Source organism: Dromaius novaehollandiae, chromosome 27, assembly GCF_036370855.1.
Source record: "Dromaius novaehollandiae isolate bDroNov1 chromosome 27, bDroNov1.hap1, whole genome shotgun sequence".
Lineage (NCBI taxonomy): Eukaryota > Metazoa > Chordata > Aves > Casuariiformes > Dromaiidae > Dromaius > Dromaius novaehollandiae.
The window spans coordinates 1,282,471-1,307,779 of record NC_088124.1 but is presented as its reverse complement, the minus strand read 5'-3'; the positions used below and the strand labels follow the sequence as shown (position 1 = coordinate 1,307,779).

General features: G+C 42.5%; 2 protein-coding genes across 4 annotated transcripts in view; both read right to left on the bottom strand.

Moving 5' to 3' along the window:
• The window catches only part of LZTR1 (leucine zipper like post translational regulator 1), a 37,824-nt gene extending 26,792 nt beyond the window's left edge, over positions 1 to 11,032 (bottom strand). Inside the window, exons 1-9 of one of the 2 annotated variants that reach the window (XM_064498320.1) lie at positions 10,776 to 11,032; positions 10,639 to 10,701; positions 10,494 to 10,550; positions 10,077 to 10,156; positions 9,588 to 9,696; positions 7,156 to 7,239; positions 5,555 to 5,612; positions 4,826 to 4,965; positions 3,091 to 3,292 (exon numbers count right to left, since the gene is read on the bottom strand). In XM_064498320.1, the coding sequence (XP_064354390.1) occupies positions 3,091 to 3,292; positions 4,826 to 4,965; positions 5,555 to 5,612; positions 7,156 to 7,239; positions 9,588 to 9,696; positions 10,077 to 10,156; positions 10,494 to 10,550; positions 10,639 to 10,701; positions 10,776 to 10,951 (969 nt within the window). In that variant the 5' untranslated portion in view covers positions 10,952 to 11,032. The remainder of the gene's footprint in view (positions 1 to 3,090; positions 3,293 to 4,825; positions 4,966 to 5,554; positions 5,613 to 7,155; positions 7,240 to 9,587; positions 9,697 to 10,076; positions 10,157 to 10,493; positions 10,551 to 10,638; positions 10,702 to 10,775) is intronic. The other variant, XM_064498321.1, reaches the window with a different exon arrangement.
• Positions 11,033 to 13,612: 2,580 nt separating this feature from the next.
• IPO9 (importin 9) overlaps positions 13,613 to 25,309 on the bottom strand; it is a 38,911-nt gene continuing 27,214 nt past the window's right edge. For both annotated transcript variants that reach the window (XM_064498318.1, XM_064498319.1), the window contains exons 17-24: positions 25,003 to 25,131; positions 23,448 to 23,723; positions 21,448 to 21,614; positions 19,183 to 19,316; positions 17,585 to 17,704; positions 16,968 to 17,069; positions 16,084 to 16,160; positions 13,613 to 15,479 (exon numbers count right to left, since the gene is read on the bottom strand). In XM_064498318.1, coding sequence (XP_064354388.1) covers positions 15,369 to 15,479; positions 16,084 to 16,160; positions 16,968 to 17,069; positions 17,585 to 17,704; positions 19,183 to 19,316; positions 21,448 to 21,614; positions 23,448 to 23,723; positions 25,003 to 25,131 — 1,116 coding nt within the window. In that variant the 3' untranslated portion in view covers positions 13,613 to 15,368. The remainder of the gene's footprint in view (positions 15,480 to 16,083; positions 16,161 to 16,967; positions 17,070 to 17,584; positions 17,705 to 19,182; positions 19,317 to 21,447; positions 21,615 to 23,447; positions 23,724 to 25,002; positions 25,132 to 25,309) is intronic.

The following is a 25,309-nucleotide window of genomic DNA, read 5'->3' as shown; positions in this document are numbered from 1 at the left end:
GAAGAGGAATCCTAGAACTGTGCCTCAAAGTAAGCCCAGAAAGGTTACCACCACCGCAACCACCCTACTTTTGCAGGGGAGGAGCATGAGTGCCATATCTGTGTCTGCTGGGAGGCAATCGTGCAAGATGGGGCATTTTCCCTCTTTCTTACCTTCCATCTTACTGATGTGTTGTGCTCTTCCAAACTTCTTTAGAAGGCCCAGGTATTTTGAGCTCAGCAGGAAATCTCAAGGCCAATACAGAAATAGGAAAATAAATTAATTTTTGTTTTTTAATCCTTTGATAATGCTGTATGACAGGAGTTTGGCACCTCAGGACACTTGGCAGCGTTATACAGACACACAGAGTCAGACTTGATATTCCTCTAAGTGCCTTAGAAAAGTAGAAACCCTGGCTATGGGATCATCTAACACAGAAGGGATGGAGAACAGGTCTGTGCACTCTGCCCAATATCTACTCACATATACTACAGTAACAAGAAAAAGGCATCTGTAACTAAGGATTGCAACTGTGCAGTTCGGAAAGCACGTCTTGCCACTTTGGAGACATCCAAAAAGCATAAAGAAAGGCTTCCTGGCATATTTTTGCAGTACTGATCTGTTTTCATTTTAGTTCCTCCTCTTCCTATTTTTAAGCCAATCTGTTGCCACATTTGTTTCCAGTTTTTGCTTTACTCCTTTACCCAAAACGCAGATAACGCAACACTGTCCCAATACACCTGCAGCAAATGATGCTTGATTGCTGCCCATCCTCCCACGGTTACACCTGGTCAAGACTTGCTTCAATATCCTTCTTGGAACTAAGGAAACATCACATGAACATACAGGAGAGGTGAAATTCACTTTTTTCTATAAAAGTTAACCTGTTTACGTGTTTTTTCTAACTGCCACTCTGTTAAGCAAAGTTGCAATACAGCATAAGGAACATGCAACAGGAAGATCCAAGGAGAATATGTGCCATACAACCCATCCATTAAAAGAAATCATCAACTCAAAATCTAAGACAGAGCACACTAAAAGCGATCACCATCACTTCAAGTATAAACATAATACTTCAAGTGTTGAGATAACACTGCACTCGTGCTGTTCTACTTTGTTTCCTCTTAATAGGAATCATTTTATTTATAGGTATGGATAAGAAAGAAAATTTGTGCGAGTTCAGAGAGCGTCCTGGGAATAATATGGTATTAGAGATTCACTGCCACTGTTAAAAGTCTTCACCAAAAGCTCGCAGGAACTTCAGGAAAACAATTCTGAGACATGATCTACTCATCACTCCAGAACTAAAACTTCTTCAAAACATCAAAAGTCTCTGGGTCTTGCAGTTAACCTGTCTTTTAAGAAAATTTACAACCACGTGTTTCAGCAGTGCTTCAATCTCACGGGGCATTTTTACAAAATTAAGTCTCTAGATGCCATAGCTGGGGGAGAAACTCCAAAATATAACACATGCAACTAACAGACAGATACCTGCCTGGCACTGCAGACAGCCAAGAAAATACGAAGTGCCATATTCATTTTAGCAGGGGCTAAATCTGATGATAATGCTGTTTTACAACACTGTCAACAGTTTTGCTCCTGGAAGTGATGAGCGCTGTATCATGAAGAACGAAAATTTGAGGAAGCCTTAAACGTCAAACAGTAAAACTGGTAGGCCCAGAACTGGGTTTACATCCCTGAAGATGACTGTATCTTCAAAAAGGTGGGAATGTTGTTTTATTAATTTCGTGTGAAAATATATCAAATTTATCCAATATAAAATAGGCTACTTTGAAATACTTTGGTCAAATAATTTTCTAAAAGCAAGCCCACATGCATTGTTATTATAAGACCTGTGTGCAATGGTACTTTCCTAGTCATCAAATGCTGAATTAGGCACCTTTGCAGACAAACTGAAGTACAGTGCAACAGTCAAAGACGTGAACACCTCAGTCATGCAACTTCTGGCAAAATTAATAAATGTGCATTTCATCCTTATTCATGTAATATCTATCTCTTTAAAGTATAACCTTAACCTCTGCAGTTCTCTAAACAGCACAGCAATATCAAGTATTTCTTCCTCTTACATCAGCTAATGCAAACTCTCTATACCTAGTATTAAACCAGTTGAAGTATTTTAATGCGGCTTAAGGCAAAACCTATTAAAATGAACAAATATAGTCAATGCAATCATTCTAAATTCAGGAAATACATATCTAAATACAAGCTTTGAGAAATCTACTCTTTTTTTTTTGCATTCTGGAAACAAAATGATCGGAGGCCATGGAAACCACATTTACAAATACCACGCAAACCCTTAGCGCTTCAACTTTGCAATGCCAGGTTATCCCACAGATGCTTATCTATCAATGTGCTATGCAAAAAAAATCACATTACCACATAATTGCTGCATTGTAATGTGCAGCCCCAAAGGCACATATTAACAAGTTCTTCATGTTTATTATTGTATTTTCTCATTTTGGATGTTTACTTGATCATCAATGGTGTACTGCCTTTTTCTGTTCATATTAAAAGCATGAGTTTTTTTGACTGTTTTTTTATGTTTTATTAACTCAAATACTTTCCAAAAAAAGCCATTTCCGAGCTTCCCTATTATCCTCAATTTTACAATCATACCTTTATACGTGAACACTTTACACTTGACCTAAAAGGGAAATGCTATTCTGCACAATTACAGAATTTAAGATTTTACAGGAACACAGGAATTACTGCAGTGAAAACCACCGATATCTTGTCTAGTCTGGAATTCTGCTTCAAGAGCATCACACAGACAACCACAGAGCAGCTGGTCCACACAGTGAGTTTATTCCTAATCTTTTGCAGATAGTGGTTGACTCAAGACTTGAATTACAAGTGTTTTACGAGATTTCTAAACAGCCCTAAGGAAAGTTTTTTAACGTGTCAACACTGACTAACTTTTAAAGAATGTTGCCCACACTATTCCAACTGCTTAACCATTAGTGGGAAGAAGCTATTATTGTTTAATTAAAATTCTCTGTCCCTGTCCATAACATGTCCATAGTATGGCATCAAGAGACAGATCAAAAAAGAGTGTGTGTAAATGGAAAAAACGAACGCTGAACTTTTTACCTCACTGTCTGGACTGGGCTGGATAACTTCCCACGTCTGCGAGTCCACATCATAGCAGTGAAGCTCATTAGGCAACGTGTTATCTGCTGCACCACCAAACACGTAGAGATGCCGATCAAACGCAACCATTGTGTGGCCGTATCTTCGCTGGGGAGGAGGAGGGGAGCCGCGAAGTAAGTGCTCGGTAGGAATTCGTGTCCAGCTGAGACATAAGACACGAAACAGAGTATAACTTCTCCGATTCTGTTCTGCAAAGTGAATTTTCTAACTCTCTCTCAGATTATACAAATTAGGAAGGGGAGCCCGTTATGAGTCTGTATGACCACAGACAACCACTAATCCTTCAAATTTCTGAGATCTACATCAGCTCCATGCTGTCAAACTTCTAACTGAAAGTGCTATAAAGGCAATGTGGTTCCACTAACTAGTTATATTATATCACCATATATTTTAACAGCTAACTGTTCTAATCAAATGGCAACAGTCTGATAAGGTCTCATATTTTGATAAGGTATCACATAGTTTAAGAATCTTACACTATTTCAACCAAGAATTTGCAGCAGTTAGCTTTTGTTTCAGTTGTGGTTCAGCTTCAGCCATGACCAAAATTCTGCTTCGTCAACCATGGTTGACTAATGAGGCTGGTAACCAGAGAAACCAGGTTTCCAGAACAGACTACCACATCTGTATTCCCATTACTGGGCCTTTCTCTTACGAGAAGGTACACATTTTCAGAGCAATGGTTATCACTCCAAGGAACAGTCACACCAAACATCTCGAATTGAATATTCAAGAAGCAGGAAAATCAAATGATCACAAATCACTTTTGAAAATCTGGACTGAAGCTTGGTATTCCTCAATTAGGATGTAATTTATGATCATCTCGTCTCTGCAGTCCTGGAATTTTAAAGTCACTTTGCATCCAATCACATCCAGATTTTTACTATTATATTTCATCCGTACCAAATGATTTTTTTATTAAGACTAGGAGCTAAAAAATTAAAACTTACTACAAAATATTGGAATTTGTCATCTGAAAGTGTACGTGTGAGGTACAGAATCAGCCACCTCCCCATTCAGGACTTGCTGTAGAGTAGTTTTGTTCTCAAGAAGCAGTACTATCACCAAATGACTCCATTTAGCTATTCAGCATGAAACACCTTTAACAGTTCCACTAAAGACACCATCAGGAAGTGAATGAGAAAATCATGAGCTATAGCAATGCATTAGTTTTGCATGTCAGATATGTAATAGGTTTTCTGAATAGATAATGTACCCTTTCCCCAGGTGGGATGCTTCAAAATTATATCTTTATTGAAATCACTCAGTTTACATGATTTTAGAAGATACTGTGCATTGTAAAGTTCCCAATGATTTCAATGTGAGCTGGAATTACATGGGACCTCTCGAAAATTGTTTTTAATCAAGTATGTATACAACGACTTTTAGTAACATAATATTTGGCATCCAGTTCTGAATAAACTGAGATCAATCATTATTACTTAAAGTGAATCTACAGAATTTTCTGTAGTTCTGTTAAAAACAGAGAAAACACATGGCAAACTACAAAGTCTCATTAAAATAGTTCTTTTTATCTTATGTCAACTGGAAATAATCTACCTTTCTTAGTCATGAGATACAGTATTCTTCCTCAATACTTTTAAGTACATGCATTTCTCAACTCAGGTAGTCAAGGATTATGTGGATATTGTGTGACTTAATTGTCTACACTTACATTTTTTCCTTGAATTCAAACTGGAAGAGATTATTGGTGATCTTGGCTCCACTTTGGCCAGAGAAAACAAACATCTTGTCTTTGCAAACAGCCACAGGAAAATTACAGCATGAAGGAGGGATCTCACCACTTTGCTCAATCTGAAAGATAACAAAGTTCAAAATGCATGTTGAAGTATGCTGTAGACCATGCAATACATCACCAGATAAAGACAGACCACATAGTAACAATGTTCCCAGACAGCCAAGACACTGTAAATTTGGCTAAAGTTAATTAACTAATGCTGTGCCTACGCATCTGCACAAACTAATTTTACCAAGGGAAAAGAAAGGATAGAAGGCCATACTTCTAAAGCTCCTGACACTGTAAGGATCAGGACTCTGATCTTGACAGCTTGTGAGCAGAGCCTCCAGCCTATGGCAGTGATTGAAGTGGGAAATGCAGTCCTTTTCTTATAAGTGGGATAAAAAAAGTCCACCACTGGCAGACTAAGTCCTCCTCACAGAATCAGACATTATTAAAAAAAAAAAAAAAAAAAAGAAAAAATCACTCTTTCACCCACACTTCATTTTCCAAACAAACAAAAATCAAATTTCAAAGCTGTCTCTTTTCACGTGTGTGACATATGTAATGAAGAGAGAGAAATATGATTTAACGTAGTACATTTTAAATAAATGTATATGAAAACCAAAAAAGGAAATTGTGTTATTTCACCTTAAAGCTTCTTACCTCTTCCCAACATGTTAGCTCTCTGTCTTGTAGGCCAATTGTCCACATGTCGTTTAACCTAAATTATAACAAAAAATACCTGATTTGAAACTGTTTACTGGTGGTTATTTTTAGCTTATGGAATTGAAAGGACAGAACTCATATTTCATCAGCATTCCTCCTCCTGCAGAGGAAGAATCTCCTATTTCTCCTAGAAACCTACTGGAATATTTTTGTCCTATACCTAAAGTTTATACCACCATCTATCATCTCCTGCAAGCCTTCTTCCTTCGCGTTAGTTGTGTACTACAGTTAACAACTATACATAGCAACTCTGCCAGGAGATTAAGGACTTGAGATATTTAGTCTTGGAGATTTTTACAGAAATTCCCCTTTTTATCCTGCTTTATTCTGCCCATTCCTGGTATGCCCTGATATTGACCACAGTAATTAGTTGTGTGGCTGAATCCTGCCTCAAATACATAAAAGGATGAAACAAATAATCTAACACTTCTCTGACTGCTATGTATGACTATGCTGTTTCCAATACACGTTACTCGCAGACAATTACAAATGCTTTTTTTGTTGAAATTTGCCTGGAGACTCCTCTTCCACAAAAATATATTTTTAACATGATCACGGTAAAATAGAGAGCTCCTGTCACCCAATCCCTCCTTGCAGCTATCCCAAGTCCCTGGGGAATTCCTTAAGTGGGAACTAAGCAACTCCACAGAATCATGCATCCTTCTCAAATTCCTCTTCTAGAAATAAAGAAAAGATCCTCTATGCTTTTTCCGTATGCATAGGGAAATGTCCACAAAAAATTCCACAGTTAACTGTGGCTCTCCTGGAGACTGTGAGGAGCTGATATCTTTTTTCCAGATTCTCAGCAGAAGAAAAGCCAGCCCAGTAAGCTGACGCACCTCCTAGTTCAAGCTGATTTCTACATGCTGTGATGATGCAAATACTGTGCATGACTGTAAGGAACTTCTCATCTTCACCAAGACAGAAAAAAGTGTGTTCAGAACCGCTTCTTCCCCAAGGGACTGATAGCGAATGCAAAGAACTTGCCATCTGAAACCAAGCACCAGAACTCTTCCTAACTTCTCAGCACCACTCAATTCCAGTCTTTTCTCATCTAAAATCTTATCTGCCTTAGAAGCAAGCAATCCTGTCATTTCAATGCAATACCCCACCAAGAGTGCCAGATATTTTCAGAGGAAAAGCTGGCATATTGTTTTCAGTTCCGTCAGATGACTTCACATAAAATCCCTGCTGTTTTCCTGTAAGTTTTCAGCACCATCAGAAGGCCTGGGACGTTTTGAGAAAGGCTCACTTGCCACATTCAAAGATCACTTAGCATCTTTGCAACCAAGCAGGTTATTGACTCATACGTCCACAGACAGTCGGAGGCAATAGCTTTTTACTTTTTAAAAGCATACTTATTTGAACATGAACTGGTGAACTGCAAATGTCTATTATGCTCAGCAATAGGCTAGGCTTTACAAAACTGTAGTTATGTGTTTAAAACACTTGGTATAGGAAAACATTCTACAGAGACGAAAAGTGAATGACTGGGATGTTAAAAAAGGGACCAAGGAGAGAGTGATGCCGTTACCTACCGTGCATTGCCATCATATCCTGCAAAGATCCACAGCTTGTCGCTGTACACTGTTGCACCATGAGCTGACCTCGCAACTGGCAATCTGCAATTGAGGAGGTTTAAAAATAAAAAAAAATCTGAACTGACCTGCAAAGGTGCTATAAGAAGGCTCTGCATGATAGCCAAAACACACGTTTCACAAGAATAAAAGCCCCCTATGTGAAATGCCTTTGAGCTAGGAAATTGCTTATGCCATACACCCTCAAAAGACAAAATGAGCTTCTGAAGGCCCTCTCCAGGGCTGCAGAACTCTATACTCTGCTTCCTCCATAAGAAAAAACAATCTCAATACATACAGAAAAACAGAAAAAAAAATCCCACCAACGAATTCCTTGCCAATCTTCAAATATTCTTAAGCATTTTATGGAAGCTAGCTAAATAGTAGAGGTCAATAGCACTGTCGTTATGGCTAAGTAGCAATTTACATGTGTTAAAATGCCATTCATGAGATACAGTGCCCACAACAGAAGATCAGTCCTATGATTTCTCCTCCCTAATTTTTGTTGTTTTTACCAAATCAGTCAAGAAGTGCTGTACAAAACTGATGCCACAAGCCCAGGAGATAAAATGTTAGCTTGCTTGAGCAGGCAGTGGTCATTTTTGCAGTACGCAGACCTGCGGCTGTGGGGAAAGACAAAGGCTTCTTGAATTCTTAAATGCTCCTATTGATTCTTTACATTTCCATCAGTAAAATATGAATAACAATTATTCGCTGAAATGTCCTGAGTTGCTAAAAGAACCAGAAAGACAAATTACTGATACGACCTATATTCTAAAATGCAACAGATTTATTTGGTGGTCAACAACAGTAACTCAAGAATGGAGCATGTCTTCTCTCTTCATCCCTTTCTACAAATTTCAATAATAAGTGTTCCCTTCCCTCTCCCCACTAAGTTTAACATTTCAGAGGCTTAAAATATATAATAAATTGCTTTCTGCCTTGCAGTCCTCTTCCTGCATTCACTCATCACAGTAGCAGCTCATCAGAGAAATGCAAGTTACCTTTATGCATCGGGCTGCGTACGAAGCCAGGCCCGGCATCCTCAAACACAAACCCTAACCCAGCCTACCGCACTCCCATTCGGTTAGCTCGGAGATGGGCTGAGATATCCCTACAGGAAGGCATTTCCCAACGCCAGCTCCTGGGAGACAGCACCAGGGAATAACAGCACAGCCAGATCCATCTTTATGCTACCAGGCAAAGAGGCTCATTCCCAAAATGACAAGACTCAATTGACCAGATGAAGGACAGCAAACAGGGATCCTCTCCATTCACATTCCTTTCCTTCTTTCATCCAGCCCGTCTAGCCCACCTCGCCATGCCCTACCGCCTCATAACACATATTTGCTACATCGTTTTTGCTTCGGAAAAATTAAGAGCGTGTTCAAAAGTTGGCCCTACATTTAGATCGCGTATGCAGAATCAGAAGGAAAAATTCCCGTCAGAGACACTGGCCATAAGAGCACACCAGCATCTTACTAATTTCTGCAAACAGTGAAGGCGTGACACGCTGCTAAGCACGGCTCAGCTTTGCTGACCACTGCTCATCTGCTGGAGCCAGGCACATCACAGAATCACTGACTGGACAAACGAGGCATAGCCTAGAGGTTTTGAGCTTTAAACACAGCTTTATCAGTACAACTTTTTTTTTAAATACTGTTTCCACCGTTGCTTCCTCAAAGGCACAGTATGTGCCACATGCTTGTGGGGTAAATATTGAATAGCTGGATCAAAGTCAGAGTCATGATTAATATCCTTAAATGAGCACAAAGTGAGCGTTAAGAAATACTGCGTTAGCGTTCTTGCTTTTTCCTTGGAAAGCTGCGTGTCAGGAATCGGCACTCAACTAATCTAAATGTTTATCACTAACTCATTCACATGCCTCTGAATACGTGTGAACACGTGTGTGAACACACATCACCTTAAGGCACTTTGAATAAGCACGTGCACTTCCGAGCACTCTAAAATAGTCAGAATTTAATCAGAGAAGAATTTGCAGATTGCAATACAAATAAGCTTCTAATCATTTTATGACAAAACTAAACTGAAACCATAAGGATCAACAACTTTCCTGCTATCCTTGAAAAAGAAACAATTTAAAAGAAATCATTTCCTTTGCTCCCCTCCCTTCTGTCACAGAAACAAAACACGAAGAACAGATTTTGGTCAGATTTCCAATATAACGTGCTCCAGAAGGGAGGCGTTGCAAAAAAAACATCAGAACAAAAGATGAAATTTGCAGAAAACTTTAATCAAGAAAGCGTAGTATGCACAGCCCTAGAGCTTTAATACCAACATTGTAACTATTTGTAACTACGTGCCACTGTAAGGGTTTGCTGGGTGATACCCAAGTCCCTTTGGAGAGTGGGGCAATGATGCCAGCTCCTTACCTGCCTTCAGTCTTCCACTCTGTCCACTGTCCAGTTGCAAATTTATATTCAAAGAGATCGTTTTTATTCTTCAAATTGGAATTGGAATAAATGTCTCCGGTATAGCCACCTGGGCAATAACAAGTTTATTAGACTATTTCAACAGAGAATATGTATTTGTAGTGAATATATTAGAAGAAATTTTAAGTTTAGATCACTCAAACAAAAGCCATTTGACTACTGGAATGCTAAATATGGGAGGCTTGGCCTCCAACCTTACTTCTACCCCTAAAGAAACACTGCGGCAATGAGCTTCAAATCTTCTTTACTTTAGACAAAAGAGCAAAACTACTTCAAAGCTAAAGTCCAAATCACAATCAACCATGAAAAATCGAGTAAGTTGAATAAGATCCTTTGATGCTTCATAGAAAACATCTTGCTCTGTTTTAAGAGAAGACAGACACATCGATCATTCCAAGCACGCACAGCTGTAACGTGCCCCTGCCTTACCAAACACAAACATGCTGCTCCCGTAGACCACTGCCGAATGGTGGTAGCGCGGTGCTGGGGGGGTCCCAGTGGTAAAAGCCCTGCGCGACAGTCAGAACAGCAGCAATCAGACATCGCTGTTCCAGGGGTTCAAAGCTGCGGCGCGGGTTCAACGCGGAAACAGCCGTTAAGGGTTATTCTAGTGATCGCGAGGGAGCATTTTCACTATTTTTGGTTTCTTGACCACCTAGGATTTGAGGACGGGCTGAGTGTCGCAAACAAAAGGTGGGGGGGGGGGGGGGGCGCTGCTCCTCCGGGAGGCTCTGGGGAGACCCCCGGCCTCTACCCCGAGGAGAAGGGCGCTGAGGAGGGCCGAGGCATCGCCCAGCCCCGCGGGGCGGCAGCGGGCCGGGGGGCGGGGGGGGAAGTGCGGCCCACCTGCACCACGAGCAGTCCTTCACGTCGAAGCGCAGCAGGTCGTTGAGCATCGTCTTCCTGCGGGGGGGGAAGGGGAGAGGCGGCTGAGAGGGCCGCGGGCGGCGCGGGGGCAACCCCGCTCCCCTCGGCCCCGCCGCGGCCTTACCCGTTGTCCCCGCCGAAGACGTAGATGGCGTCCCGGTAGGCCACCACGGTGTGCTTGCTGCGCCTGCGGGCGGCAAAGAGCAACGGTCAGGAGCTGCCGGGACCCCCCGCCGCCTCCCCGCCTGCCCCGCCGCTCACCGGGCCCCCACGAACTCGTCGCAGGGCGGGAGGCGGCGCCACCGGTGCACCGTCTCGAAGGGCCCGAAGTTGAGGGTGAGGTACTCGACGCTGTCCGAGCAGCTGTGATCGAAATCCACGCTCGGCGCCACCTTGGAGCGCCCCGCGCCGCCCGACGGCGCCCCGGCCGCCGCCATGGCCCGCGCCAGCCCCGCACCAGCCGGCGGGCCCGCCGCGGGACTACAGCTCCCGGCGTGCCCTGCGACTACGGCTCCCGGCGTGGCTCATCTGCCCGCCGTAGGACTACAGCTCCCGGCGTGCCCCGTGACTACGGCTCCCGGCGTGGCTCATCTGCTCGCTGTAGGACTATAGCTCCCGGCGTGCCCCGCGACTACGGCTCCCGGCGTGGCTCATCTGCCCGCCGTAGCACTACAGTTCCCGGCGTAGCTCCTCCGCTCGCCGCGAGCCTACAGCTCCCGGCGTGCCCCGCTCTGGGGGGGGCGCTGCGGCGCCCAAGTTCACGGGTTCGAGCCCCACGCCCGCAAGCCCGAGCACCTGCCCACCAAACCCGACATTTTAAGTACCTGCAACACTCCAGCCTGCCCCGGGCACGGTGAGGAGTCAACCGCATCTTGCTGGCTTTGCAAAGACTCCCCAAAGCCCTTTTCCTCCTTCAGTCCAGCACCTGTCAGTGGCCAAAAGGCCGCCCAGGCCTGCTGTGGTGCCGGGCCCCATAGTGACCCCACACAGCAGGAGGGACTCACCAAGGAGGCCGCACACAGCTGCGGCACGGGCACAGCCCCCAGCTCCAGGCCCTGCTTTGGAGAACTAGGGCCTAAAACGCTTTAACCAGCTCTGGGCAGCGCCAGAGGCAAACCCCAGAGAGGCAAAACACCCTTTGAAGCACCCTGGTGCAGCCCAGGCCCAGCCACCAGCCCAGCATGGCCAAAGGCTCTCTCCTTCCTCGCTACCGATCTCTGTAAAACTCAGAGGCAAGGCATGTTTATACATTAAAAGATTTTATTAATACAAAAAAAAAAATACCAAGAACATTACTCATGAATACGCGTAAAGTCTTGTTCCAGAGTCACAGCTGATCTAGTCACTATTTAAATTATATCCTGTGGCTACCAGGCCTTCATGCTATTCTAGCAAAACCCAGTGTGCAAAAACACAGTAGGCGTCTCCTCAATGAGGAGCTTTGATGAGGATGGAAAAGTGCCAGGCACCTATTTCAGAAGCGGCAAAGGCTTACGGATGTCCTGTAGGAACCTCGCCCCCAACCTTCATTTTTAAGTATAAAAGGGAGCTTGATTTTCGTAATGTGGAGTTAGTAACCTTTAGTGATGATTAGTTGAGTTTCAACAGTAGACAACAGTTAAAATGAGCATTCCACATCTCAAAACCAGACCTTTGACAGATTCCACCGCATGGCTCAGATTTATTTCAGCAAAGCTGACAACCCTCCAGCCATTATTTGTTTAAAGATATATAGTGTTATGTTCTGAGAGTTTTTAAAGGGAGGAGGGAGGACACGGGGAAAGCAGAAGGGAAAGGAGTTACATCAGTACAGGCACCCGTGGGACCACTTAGACTAGTCTCTACAGACGAGGTGTCTTTCAAACTGTCTCCTCTGTTTGCTGTAGCTCTCGCACTCTGTTCAGCCTCTTTCCTATGGGAAGCTCAAGTCAGGGTATTTCTTGCCTGAAAACATCCTGCACACCGTGAGTTTGCTTGCAGCAGAGCACTCGTTGCAGAACAAGGCTGTTCCTGTTCCCCTTGCCCCACAACACGCAGATAGGCCCAGGACCATCTCAAGGGCTGCTCCCAAACCGGATTGTATCAGCGCTCTTACGTAGTGGCAACGTGCTCGGTCAGCTCCTTCTGCTGGAAGAGGTCCTGGTGGGTGCACACGAGCCAATGCAATGGGAAGGACAGGGCAGAGCACTAATTCCCAAAAAGCCACCACCTCCCCCACCCCAATCCTTCCCATCTCACTGGCTGCACTCCCGGGAGAAGCAAGCCCTTGATACCTGCAAATCGAAGAGCAGCTTCTAACCAATGCACTGAGGAGCTTCGACAGGAGCTCTACAAGAAACTGCTTATCGTTTACCGACAGGACTTTGCAATTCCAAAGAAATCCTTAGATATAACTCAGGATGAGGAATGGTATCAGTAGTGCTAAGTTGAACCCTTTTTTCATGGTTTTGCTTAAACTTGTCATCCAACTCGACATGCCTTAAGGATGAATGAAGCAAGTACAATTAAGGCACACAAGTTAACTTCCAATTGCAAGCACACGAGCCCCACCAGCCGCTCTCCACAAAGCCCTGACTAGCCAGATCAGTATGCGGTCCATTTCTTACTGATGCCTAAAACACATCCAGGTGCTTTCAAGGGTTTGGTACTCACTTACCTTAAAGAATGAATGACTATTTTCAAGCCCTGCTGTCAATTCATGGGGCAAAGTATTTGATAGCCCTTTTTAATTTTGTAACTTGCAATGACAATTTAGATTTGGTCTTCACTCTTCTGTTCCACTGACTCAAACTGTCTTCATGCAGCACAGGCCCAATTCTGACATTCAGGGGAGGAATGTCAACTAGCAAAGATGGTCCCGTCTCTTCCCTGGGCCGGGACTGGTCACTCTGGGGAAACTCAGTTGATCCTTTTGTACAGCTATCAGGCACTGCAGCCATCTATTTCGCAGTTTCCTCATAAGATTGCACTGCTTAGTTTAACTTGTTGGCCCATTTCAATGAAAGTTATGAGACACACTTATTTCGAACAAAATTCCTAGAAGACTCAGAAGAAAAAAAAAGACTAGGTAGAAGACAGAGCCACAGCAGAGCGCACACTGAAGGGAAGGCCATGGCACAAAATTTAATTATATAGTTTTATACACCAGAGAATCCACAGGGAAGAAAGATACTGAGACTCAGCTGCATGGAAACTTTCCATCAGCGCTCATACCTTATTAGACACAGGCTAACCCAGACAAAGCCACAAAAAAATAAAATCAGGCTTCATAAATTCTACTTTCCATGGAGTTATTCATAGAAAACTGTTGAGAAATCAAGGATGGGATAGATCAGTCTGCAGGTATGTAGCAAGAAGTGTGCGATTCCCTCCGTTTCTGCCTGTTCTCAGGCACAACATGAGGGATTTAGGCATGAGAGGGGAAGCAATGTCAGTTTTAGAATTTAGCATTATTTTACCATTATCCCACATGTGCTAGACAAATTGTGCCATCTTTGTCTGTTAAAAAATTATCACCCCCTGCTGGTAAAAGACATAAAAGCCATACACTAACTTAGACCAGTAAGATGCAAAAACACTCCAGCTCTTTGGAAGCTTTTAGACACAACTTCAAAGCATTTTATTCCACAAAGGAACAGCAAGTACCTTTCTTAAGAAAGGAAACTCTATAATGGGTCACCCTTTTTCTTTGAAGCAGAAGATGTAACCATTACAGGACTCCCTTTCTGTCCAGATGATTCCTGTGAAATACCCTAACAACCTCCAGGTGGCACATACAGGAGATTTCCTAAGGAGAAATATGTCTTAAAAAGTGATTTCAGGAAACAAGTGTGATTTCCTTTTAAATCTGTTTTATAAGAAGAATACCAGTGTATATTTTAATAGTTTTATTTTAATTTTCCCCAAGGGGGAACCAAAGGCAGAGAGGTGTTGTGAGATACATCACACTGTTCTTATGGGTAAATCAATTTGTAAATGTTATTTTACCACTCTATAAAAATACACACAGGAGTGTGAAGGAAGCAAAGTAGATCAGAGTGGCTGTTATGGAGCAAACGCATTAAATATAATCAGGTTTTTCCCCCTAAAAATCGTGGCTCCTTGTGTTCCATAAAACCAAAGTCTTTAGTAGCCACATGCCACAGGAACAGAAATTAAGTGGTAGCTTCCTTTAAGCATGTGCACACAAAAGCATTAGTAAAGAACTGCTCCCATGGGACTAGAGAATAGATGTGAGCAACAAAGCTCCATCCACAATAGGAAAGAAGATATGCATTTATTTTTGTCTCAGCTTCCCATCCAAACTCCTGTAAACAGGTTCCATATCGTTCAGGCATCTCTGATAAAAGAGTCTATAGTTCTATAAAAAGAAGTCACACTGTAAGATCCAGATATTTACCCTGTATGTGTTATGCGAGCGCAAAGAGGAACAATCTTCCAACTTCTCAAGATACATCCAAGCAATCTGTAAGTGACCCGATTCCTTTCTCTGTCCATCTGTGCTGTGTGAAACTCAGGTAAGTGCCTCTTCACAGGCAGAGACAGTTTGCTCTTAAAAATATTTAAGGACACATTTTTCAAGAGCTTCCTGGAACATTACTGTGGAAAATGAAAGTGCTCCCATGGTGAGACCAATGTGCAAAGCTCTACAGACTTCCGTCTTTGCTGCTTTCTCGGTATTCCTTCCCTTAGCAGATTCATGATAAGATGAGGCTCAATACTTCGCAATGAGGCCCATCATCCACCTGTAACAAGCAGATGGACACTGGAAAATGTTTCATGTTTAATCATAAAACGTGGAATAAGCCAGAAAAATATTGTTCGGATATGATGAGTATGGTCTCTTGATTAGGTTTATATACCGATGGCCTGTAACACTCGCTTTTCATTCTCATTGAGATGGTTTGAAAACATTGCATAGCAGGGCTGCTGTGCAAACTGACACAGGAAGTCAGTGAGATAGGCCTAAAAAGGAAGACAAAAAGATCAAGTTAGCATCACTTCACTTTGGAAATTCTGTTCCTTTCATGTATTAAAAGATAAAACTGACATGCACCAAATAAAACAAAGGGACTACAGGGAACAAGGAGAAGAGATGCAGAAGGAAGGGAAGCAGCAAAGGGGAAAGGCTGGTAAACAGCTTCCAGGTGGTGTTAGGAAAGCAGGGGCAAAATATTGCTTGGGACTATGACTGGGTAAGAGCATCGCCAAGTGGAGTATTAAGTTCTGTAATGTTCAGTCTCCATCAACTTTTGATCTCAAAGAACTGTGAAGCTCGTGGGCAGAAGAGTCTCAACTCCTCAGTCCACAAAGTGTTGTTGATTCACATCCCCAAATTACAGATATTGCTACAATAAGAAACAATGGTTCAAGGCGTTCTTTGGATACTCGGCAGTTTCCAAAGCAATTTCAATACTTTCAGTACGTTGTACTGAGTTCAATAACAGTTGTTACCTGGTATCAGTGGTGTTTTGCAGTTTTGTTCAAGTACAGTATAAAAAAATAAAGTTTAGAGAAAATGATAGAAATCAGATTCAAGGGGAAAAAAAAAATCATTCTAGAGCATCACCTGGAGATCTATTTGGTAAAGAGGGTCCTTTAATGCATCTGGATCGTCCTCTTCATCATCTTCATAGTAATCCTCATCTGTCAGAGATAAATCGGTAGGTTTTAACACTGAACAGGGCAAAATATTTTAGGAAACATCCTATTAGGCTATTGCTAAGATCTAAGGCTCCACAACTGGTTTCAGCACAGCTGTAAGACGTCCTGTATCCAGAATACATTCCCTTACATTTACATGGTTAGTAAAAACTCCCCCCACCCCGAACAAGAAGGGTCACAGTGGGAGTCTCAAGGAATGCAGAGGTGAGACTTCGCATACAAGAGATACCAGATCGGTTTGTTTTTAGTTACATGCACTATTACCTTACCTGTAATCTTATGCCACATTTGCATTTTTGTGCTGCTGCTAAAGTAAATAGTCTTTATTATATACCCTGTGAGGTTCTCTCTTCTAAGATTATATGCAACCTAGAGAGCTCAGGGAGGTATTATACCCACTCCCTCTTCTTTATACAGAAATCATTTCTCAAGATCATTCCACAAACAAGTTCATCCACTGCTCTGACACTGTCATTTCAAGGTCACATCTACATCTCCGAGCAACAATTTTCTCTTTAAAAGAGATACCTGAATGAACTTCAAAGAAACACGAGGTCTACATAGTTTGTGAACTTGCATGTGGAAAACGCAGTTATTTAATCACTGTAAGTGTAATTCGAGGACATGTCCCTCTTTTCCAGAAAAAGACCCTTATTCAAAGTCGCAGTATAACATTTCCTTCCTTGCCTGCAGTCTCTGTTGAGCTGCTGTCAAGGAAAGAAAACTTTCAGAGTGGGATGTCATCTACTCTCTTCTGTTTTTGAGTAGCACTTTAAAGCTGTAGCTTACCATACTTGTTTGTGGAAAGAATATCTGATAAGAACTGTCCTGCTAAGCTTTCATCTTCATCCTCATCTTCTTCCTGATCCTCCCACATATCATTCGAATCATCTGTTCGGGGGAAAAAAAAAATTTCTAGAAGATAAACAATATCCAGCAAGTCCAGTCCATCAACCACCCCGTAAGGGACTGTACAGTTTTTAGGCAAACATCCCTGTGTGTTTACAGGGTCCAGGAAAATACACAAAACTTGTTGTTCCTTCGGAGTGAGTGGTTCACAATAGCTGGAACTGGCAAAAGGAAGCGGCAAGAAAGTATGGCCAAAGCAGGGAGGAAGGAAGGGGAATCAGCTACTCTGAGCAAGGATAATTTTCCTTTATAGGCATACGGCTAGATCCCATCTTCCAGACAGACTGGCCAAAAATAATTTTCAGTTATAAGAACAGATAATGCTGACTGATCCTATCCTTTGGATCACCATTTAAGTCTCTATAATTATAGGTATGATATTTATTATTGTCAGTTCTTTACTGCTCTAAAGGCTTCTGAAGAGATTAAATATTTTTGCTAACCGGGCAAGTGGATTTAAGCCGAGCAAAGAGGTAAAATCAACCCTCGTGTCTTACCTTGACTCCAGTCTGCAGTTGTCTGTCTAGATGCATTTGCTTCCATTGCATTAGAGAGCTCATTTATTATTAATTTTAAGATTTTTACTAACAAAGGAATGTTTGTCCAGCGTTCAGGATCTATCATAGAGAAAATAAATAAATAATCCTTTTTTCTGTTGTTGTGTCTATTTATTAAAAGCAGTGTGAATTGATTTTTTTAAATCTCACTATACTCTTACAGTGCTCACAGATCAGCAGACCTTCCAGGCTGGAAGGAAAAAGGGACAGACAAAAAAACCAAAGATTCCTTTTGCATACCCTCACAGTTAGATTTCCAAAAATCTTAACTGCAACATCAAAACTAGCATAACTGAATGAAGAGATGGGTAAAATCTTTCACAACTGAATGAATTTCTGAGCTTACTCAATTAAATCATAGTTACTGACCTCATTTTATTAAGCATTCTTTTCTTTTTGAACAAAATTATTGCTGCATACCTAGCAGTGCTTTAAAGCAAATGAGCAGCACAGCCCTCCCAATCACGGCTCTTTTGCTCACCCTTTCCGAGACATTGCAAGAACTGAATTTTCCTTACCAGGGTTCCTGCAAGGGTTAATTAGGGATAGCAGTATTTTTGTCCTTAATTGCCAAGGTAAAGATCTTATGAAATGAAGAAATTGGGAGTACTAGTTTCTAACTCTTTATGTGCTCAGATGCTGGCAATTACCACTCTTCTGTCCGACTAGACAACGCCTTGTTGTTTTTTTTGGCGGGGGGGGGTTGTTTTTTTTTTAAAGCAAGGAATAACAAGGTAGCAGGTGTTTTGAGACCCCTGCTTATCTCTTACACTCCTAGGGTTTTCCCTAGTTATTTCCCTAGTTGTCAATTTAGTCCTAACACAAATCCCTTGAGTTTAAATAGCTGAAGGCTGGAAGACTACTGACCCCATAGACGGGCCTCTGTTCTGTATCGGTACAGCCATTATGTCCTGTCCCGCAACTAGTTGTGGGCGAGCACCAGCACAGCAAGTTGCAGAAGCAAGGTTTCGACTGACCACATCAGTGTCTTCCTCAGATTTGGGGTTCAGCCAATTAAAAATGTCATGGGAATTTAAGGCTCATGAGAGATACAATACTAAAATAGTAAGACAAGTCTTCAGCAAGAGACTGGCTAAGGTTTCCTTAAAAGTTTCACCTCTAACCTGTTGTGATCATTGCTGACATGTGATAGTTTCAGCCTCATAGCAGTTCTTTATCTCTTGAACATATTCTCCTCTCAGAAAAGTTACTTAGCCTCATGACAGTATCAAGCCTTTCACATTAGATGGAACAGAATGATTTGAAATAGCAGCAAATACCTCCCTATCCCATAATCACCTCATCCACTTACGTCAGAGACATTTCAGAAGTTTTCCAAATCAGTCTTTGACTAAATTAAGGCAAATAATAGATACGTTAAACACATGATGTATGGATCAGCTCTAGAAAAACAACATGCACTTCTGCAGGGAATAGCTAAAACTTGTGGGAGATCTGGAAGATCTATTCTAAGGCTTTTCACAGCATCTACTAACAGGAAATAATTGTTAAAAAGACCCAGCAAAATGATTACTTACTTTTGGCCGATTTCGATCGTGTCCGTATTCCCTCATCCATATTAAATATTTCTTCCCCCTTCACCCTAATGTCCTGAAGTCGCTTGTCTTCCGTGTTGATGCCGTACTGAAGGAGTTTACACAGTGCTACAGAGCTGGAGAGCAGGGGATAAAAATATTACAGATCAGACCAGATGATTGGTAATGATACAGATCATTACCTCTCCCCGCTGCCTGCCTTTCACAGTAGACTATTAATAGGGAACGTGTCCCTCCGGAGCAGACATTCAGATGTCTCCTGCTTCAATACCTCAGATTGGAGTCCTCTCCTGAAACGCACAACAGGCCAAAAACTCGGCCAAAGCTTTGGATTAAGACAATGCCAAGCACTGCATGCATATATCTACAAGTTTTTTCCAGTTCAGAAGGCCACGAGGTTAAGCACACTCCTGAAGCATTAAATGCAGGTGAAGATGGAATTAAGAGGAAAGCAATGACAGGAACGGAATAATTTGTTTGATCTGCAGTCATGAACAGCTCTTTTACCTTTCTCCAGTCTCAAAGCTCCTTTTCTTTTCTGGTCCTTCACAGCTCAGCTACACTCAAACCTTTTAGTTCTGTTCCTCCCTTAGTTTCTTCACATTGGAGCAGTGGAGGTGGAATATGTGTAGTCTGCACCTATAGCTCTCAAACCTTCTCCAATTCCACTCTGTTTTCATGCCATATGGAGGATGACTTTGGTTAAGGCCACCAATTCATGCTTGGCACTCTTTTAACCTCCCTCCTGGCTCCATGTGTCCCAAACTGAAGTTTCTCTGAGCTACGTGCAACTCTCTTTTCACGCTTTCACTTTGCGTTCTCCTTCTCTCCTGCAGTGTGACTCTGAGCCTCCAGCTCTCATACAGCTGTTCTGAACACAGATGTTTACAGACCAACTTTTGAGCTGCCCCAAATTTTCCCATCCTTTTCTTATGCAAGTCAAGGACAAAGAACCCCTTCTTCAACCCACCACTCCCAGGGATGGTGACTGATGTGCACAGAAGGTCTACCTACCTATTGTCAGCAATTTTTGTTTTCCTGTTACTAACTTCTACTTGGCTGCCTCTAAACAACAGGATCCTCTGGGCAGGCACTGCTTTTCTTCACCATCTAGAAAATGCCCAGCGTTTTATAATGCACTATGAGCATTACTGTAAATAACCCAAAATAGAGTGTTTAATACAGCGTAGATACACAAACAGCTCTAATCTTGGACGTAATATGGAGAAAGCAATGTACAACAGGGAATTTAACCTTGTTTTCCCTGCCAGCTTCAGCTTTGGCTGTTTCCTACAGCCACAAGTAGCTTCAGGGGGCCCTGCAGACAACACTGCTCTCAGAAAAGATTGCCCTTGAGGGACAAAACAGACCAAGTGTGAGGAAACACAGATCTACGGAAAAGAAAACTGAGATACTTTACCTTACTAGGAGTAACCCAATAGCAGAATAGTCTGAGGTATACTTGATCCACTATATAAGACATCTATTCTGCATGATCATTCATGAACTTCCATTTTAAACATGCTTATTACTTCTTTCACAAGCTATTTGGCTGCCTCATAACAATAATATGGCAACACATACTAAGAAGCAAGTTAACAGCTGGTAAGTCCCCTAGCAGGGGTCTGTCAGGCTTGACACTTCCATAAAAACTAAAGACATCAGCTACTGCAAATTTTAAATTAACACAGAGCATTTCATGCTTTGGAATATAGTAGTCAGCCTCCTCGAAACACAAATGTGCTTCGACAGCAAAAGGGAGAGAAAATGAGGTTTCAGGTGATTGACTTTTAAGAGCTCACTAAATCAACAAGGAATCACCGGCCTCTTTTAGGAAGCCCTCAACAATGCTCTGAACCTCTACAACCGTCCATAAAGGTAACTTCCTTTTTAGAAGCTGCTCTCATCCTGTTCAGGGTTTCAATCTCAAAAGCACTCTTGTGCTTGCAAGAAACACCCTCTTCCCACTTGGGTCACACTGTCCCAGTACAGAAACATCAAGTAATGAGAGAAGCACTTAGTGGAAGATCAGAGATTGCTCCAATTACCACGGTCCTCCTGAGTGGAGCTGACAACGCGGGAGGGGGAAGAAAAAAAGAAAAGCAAAAGCAATTCTGTCCAGCACTGGCACACACTAATCCAAGTTTGAACCAGCTTCCCTTTCCCTCACACCCAGTGCGCTTAACTGCAATGGGATGATCAGTCAACTACCATTAATGCATGGTTTCTGCTTATAAGATATCCCACCTGACTTTGCCTTCATATTGCCCATAGAACAAGTGCTGCCGGCTCATCCATTCAGCCATTACAAACTCCAAGGCGGGCTTGCCGGTTGGTCCAGGGAGACTACACAGGAACTCTAAGAGTGGTTCCAGTTGTGAGTGAACCAAGTGAGCAAACACCATAATCAAGGACTGCAAGAGAAAAAAATGAAACATGAGCTGTACATAATTTAAGAGCTGAGCATGTTTTCCTCAAATATGAAACTAAGAGTGCCATTTAGGGCTGGAAGCTCTGCGTCTAAAAAGCCCAAGAGGAAGAGAAAGTATAGCCATCTGCATGGTACCGTGTGCTACAGAAACAGGCAAGTTGAAACTGTTACAGTCAACAGCAATATTTAACCCCTAGAAAAACGCATGGCAAGAATAAAGTTTACTCACATCATGCCCAAAACCAACAAGCCCCTCTAAAACAAGGATTAAAAAGCTATTTAAGAAAAAAAAAAAATACATATACACACACACATCAAAGACGGCACTAGAACTGATTAGCAAAAAACGTCAATGGCAGTATCCAGATGCTGCAAGTCCTAAAGTTTGCTCACCGGACCAGATGCTGTACACAGTCTTATAAGCAAGGAGCTTGAAGTCTACACTTTTATATAAGAAAAGTATGTCTCATCATCAAGCTAAGGCATAGAAGCTATTTGTCCAGAGCCCGAATTCATATCTGCTTCCCCATTCATTCCCAGAACCATCACATCACCTTAACCACAAGGCCACCTTTCTCTCCCACGTCATCTGAACATTGCTCAGCAGCATTTTTCCAGTGCTTGAGAGAGACTTTGAACACAAATTTTAGGGAGAGATGAAAGTTTTAGGAAGGTATTTACAAGATTCAATTTTAGGAGTCATCTTCTAAAGACCACGGGTAAAATTCATATGCCACGTATGTCTAAATGTTGGTCTCCAAGTTTGAGTTCATCACTGTAGGCTTCCTTAAGGAAAAGCTGCCCACCTCCAGAGGCCTCTCTCTCATGTTAGGCATACGGAAGAGATTCACCATTGTGAGCGGCTTGTTTCTCTTCCCTTGGCTGCAGGGACACTTCAGGTGAATAGTTCAGATTTAGTCTTCCAGATCTTTTAAATCCAAAAATAGACAAAATGACAGCCATTCTGAACAGTTCTGAATGAAGATTGTTTCTGGGGGAAAAAAATCAAGGTTTTGAAATGAAATCTGTGTTGACATCTGAACAGCCTTCTTGATTCACAGTGTGCTGCCTTGAAAAGTGCATGTATAAAAATCAGAGAAACACCCAAAATAAATGGGCTGGAGTAGAGACCTTTAGCCAAGTGCTTCAGAGAGCAGAAGCGGGATATTGCCTTCCCATAGTTGTTGCATAGAAACTTCTTCTAGGGCAGGCATCACTAGATGTTTTACATTAAGGGCACAGGCAAGAGAGACAGGTAAGGAATAACAACCACTGGAATAAAAATAAGATAGTTCCATAAGATTATACCAGGCTGGAAGGAAATTATATAAGGCTGGAAGGGATCATGATGCTCTTGTCCGGCTTCTGACCTGATAAAGGCAAAACCCACCTCCCATGCACCAAAAGTTCACCTTGTCTCAACTTCTAGACATTTATCCTTTGCCTACGGCACAGTTGTATGGGTAACGTTCAAGAACACACGTTGTCTTTGCCACAACATACCTACTTAGGGCACTCACGTCCCCTCCAAAGGGTCACTGCTTCCAGGCACAGAGTCATGAGGGGCTGCATTAAAGCATACCCACCAGAACCTGGCTTACTCGGTAATCCAGGCAACTTTGTAGGAAGCTGCCTAGCACCCCAGCAGAAACAGAGCAAAGCAGGCAATCTTCTTCTCTAGAGGGTATGTAGAACATCTAATTACACTAACCACAGATAATCAGGCACACAGTAAAAATAATAAATAAAAAAAAATTATGGAAATTTCTTTTCCCTGACATTTCTACCTGTTCTCCTGGGCGCTCAGCCTTCTCACCTGCATTACGCTGAGCGTCTCTGCTTGCTGCATTTTGCTCAAGATAGCTCTCAGGATCTGGTCCAGATTCTCTCCCAGCTCACTTCCGGCTTTGGAAATTAATGTGGAGACTAGCCTGCCCACAAAGGCAGCAGTGAATTCTGAGGTCCTTGGATCTAGCAGCTGGCTCACCACCTGCATCACATACCACAGCCCGTTGTGGCCTTGCTCATCATGCCACTGTGCGATTTGCTCCAGCGCCACCGAGACGTATGCACGCAGACACTCGCCGCCATTCTGAATGGGAGAATCACTGCATTAGAATTTCCCTTTCCATTTCTCCTTCTACCACCCCCAAAAGACCCTTAACCAAGATGAAAACAATGGGCAAACTAGTGGCACGCTGTAAAGAATCCAGGATCTCCATGTGCAGTAAAATGATTGCCTGAACTTAAAAAATATCGTCACAAGATTTCAGTTCAATATGAATTCAGACACTCCCCACTATCCAGGCAACTCTCAGCAGGATCATCTAGTAAATTCAAAGACCACCTGAAATAGCTGCATTTTTGTACCACCCTTCTCATCCAGATATATTCCCACAGACTCTGACAAATAAGAGAGAAAGACAGCAAAGTGCAGCATGAACCAAACAACCCAGCAGCCAAGCTGCAATTTTTGTATCGTCTTAAAACAAAGACAAAGCACAGCAACAAGCATGCTCGTCTCCAACTTATTCTTCAACCTATTCTCACTGGCATGTTGTTTAAGAAAAGTCATTTCTATTGCCTGTATTCACATGGCAAAGGGCAGCTGGAACATAAAACTCTCTAGGTAAGGAAATTTAATTAACTTTTTTACAACATGGCTAGTAGCTGGAAAGAAAAACAACCCTGACGTTTTAGCCTCAGAAGGTTTCCCCTCTCTCTCCCCGCCAAATACTCTAAGACATCACCAGGTAATAGGAGAGGCCATCTAAACTCCCACAGAGTGGGCTAGGGAGCTTGATTCTGAGGGAACCAAAACCCAAGAGCCAGATACCTGCACTCAACACTCCTGATGGCTTAAGCCATCAGGACAGCTTTTTTCCAGACAACCTCTTCTCTTTGCCATGATGTCAAAACAGGAAAAAAAAATTCTCTCCCTCCCCTTCCCATTTTTTCCTATCTGAATGAATATAGAATTGTGAGAAGCAAGACGCAGGACAGAGTCCTTTGCTCAGCCCATGCCCAAGAATGCTTCTGCATTCAGCTTCTACCATGAACAGGTGTCATGAAAAAGTTAATTATGAAGGGAGAAGAGTGATCCAAAAGCCTAAAATAAAGATCAAGGCTGCTGGTCTACCCACTCTGATCCTCCAAATTAAGGAATGATCAGTAAAAGTCATTGCAGCCCTGGAACAGCAATGCTTTAATGATAAACTAGAAGTGGTAGAGACTCCTGAGGAGCTACCAACATAGCTACTGGCAAGCAAAGCCTGGGCTCTCCTAAAAGCTAACTATGCCAAGCGTCTGACTTGGTCACCTATCTTGGACTCTAATGGCCCTGCAATCCTCACCGCTGCCCACAATATTACCTGCATAGTAGCATTATCATCTGTGTTCAAGCTGCACTGAGCCACTGCAGGGAACGCCTGGCAGATCAGGAGCTGGGACAGAGGAGGTTTTGTATTCCTCACAACTGTGGTCAATATATCAATAGAAGTCTGAAAGGAGAAAGCAAACAAAAGCACTGTTACAACAGCAGCCTTAGTACGCTAAGTCAGCACTTCCCACCACCGGTGCAAGCATCAAAGGTGGAAGGATGTGACCCAGTACTGAGATCACATCCTGATTTTACATACTAGAATATTTTTAGCAGAGGACCTTGGAATCATTAACCCA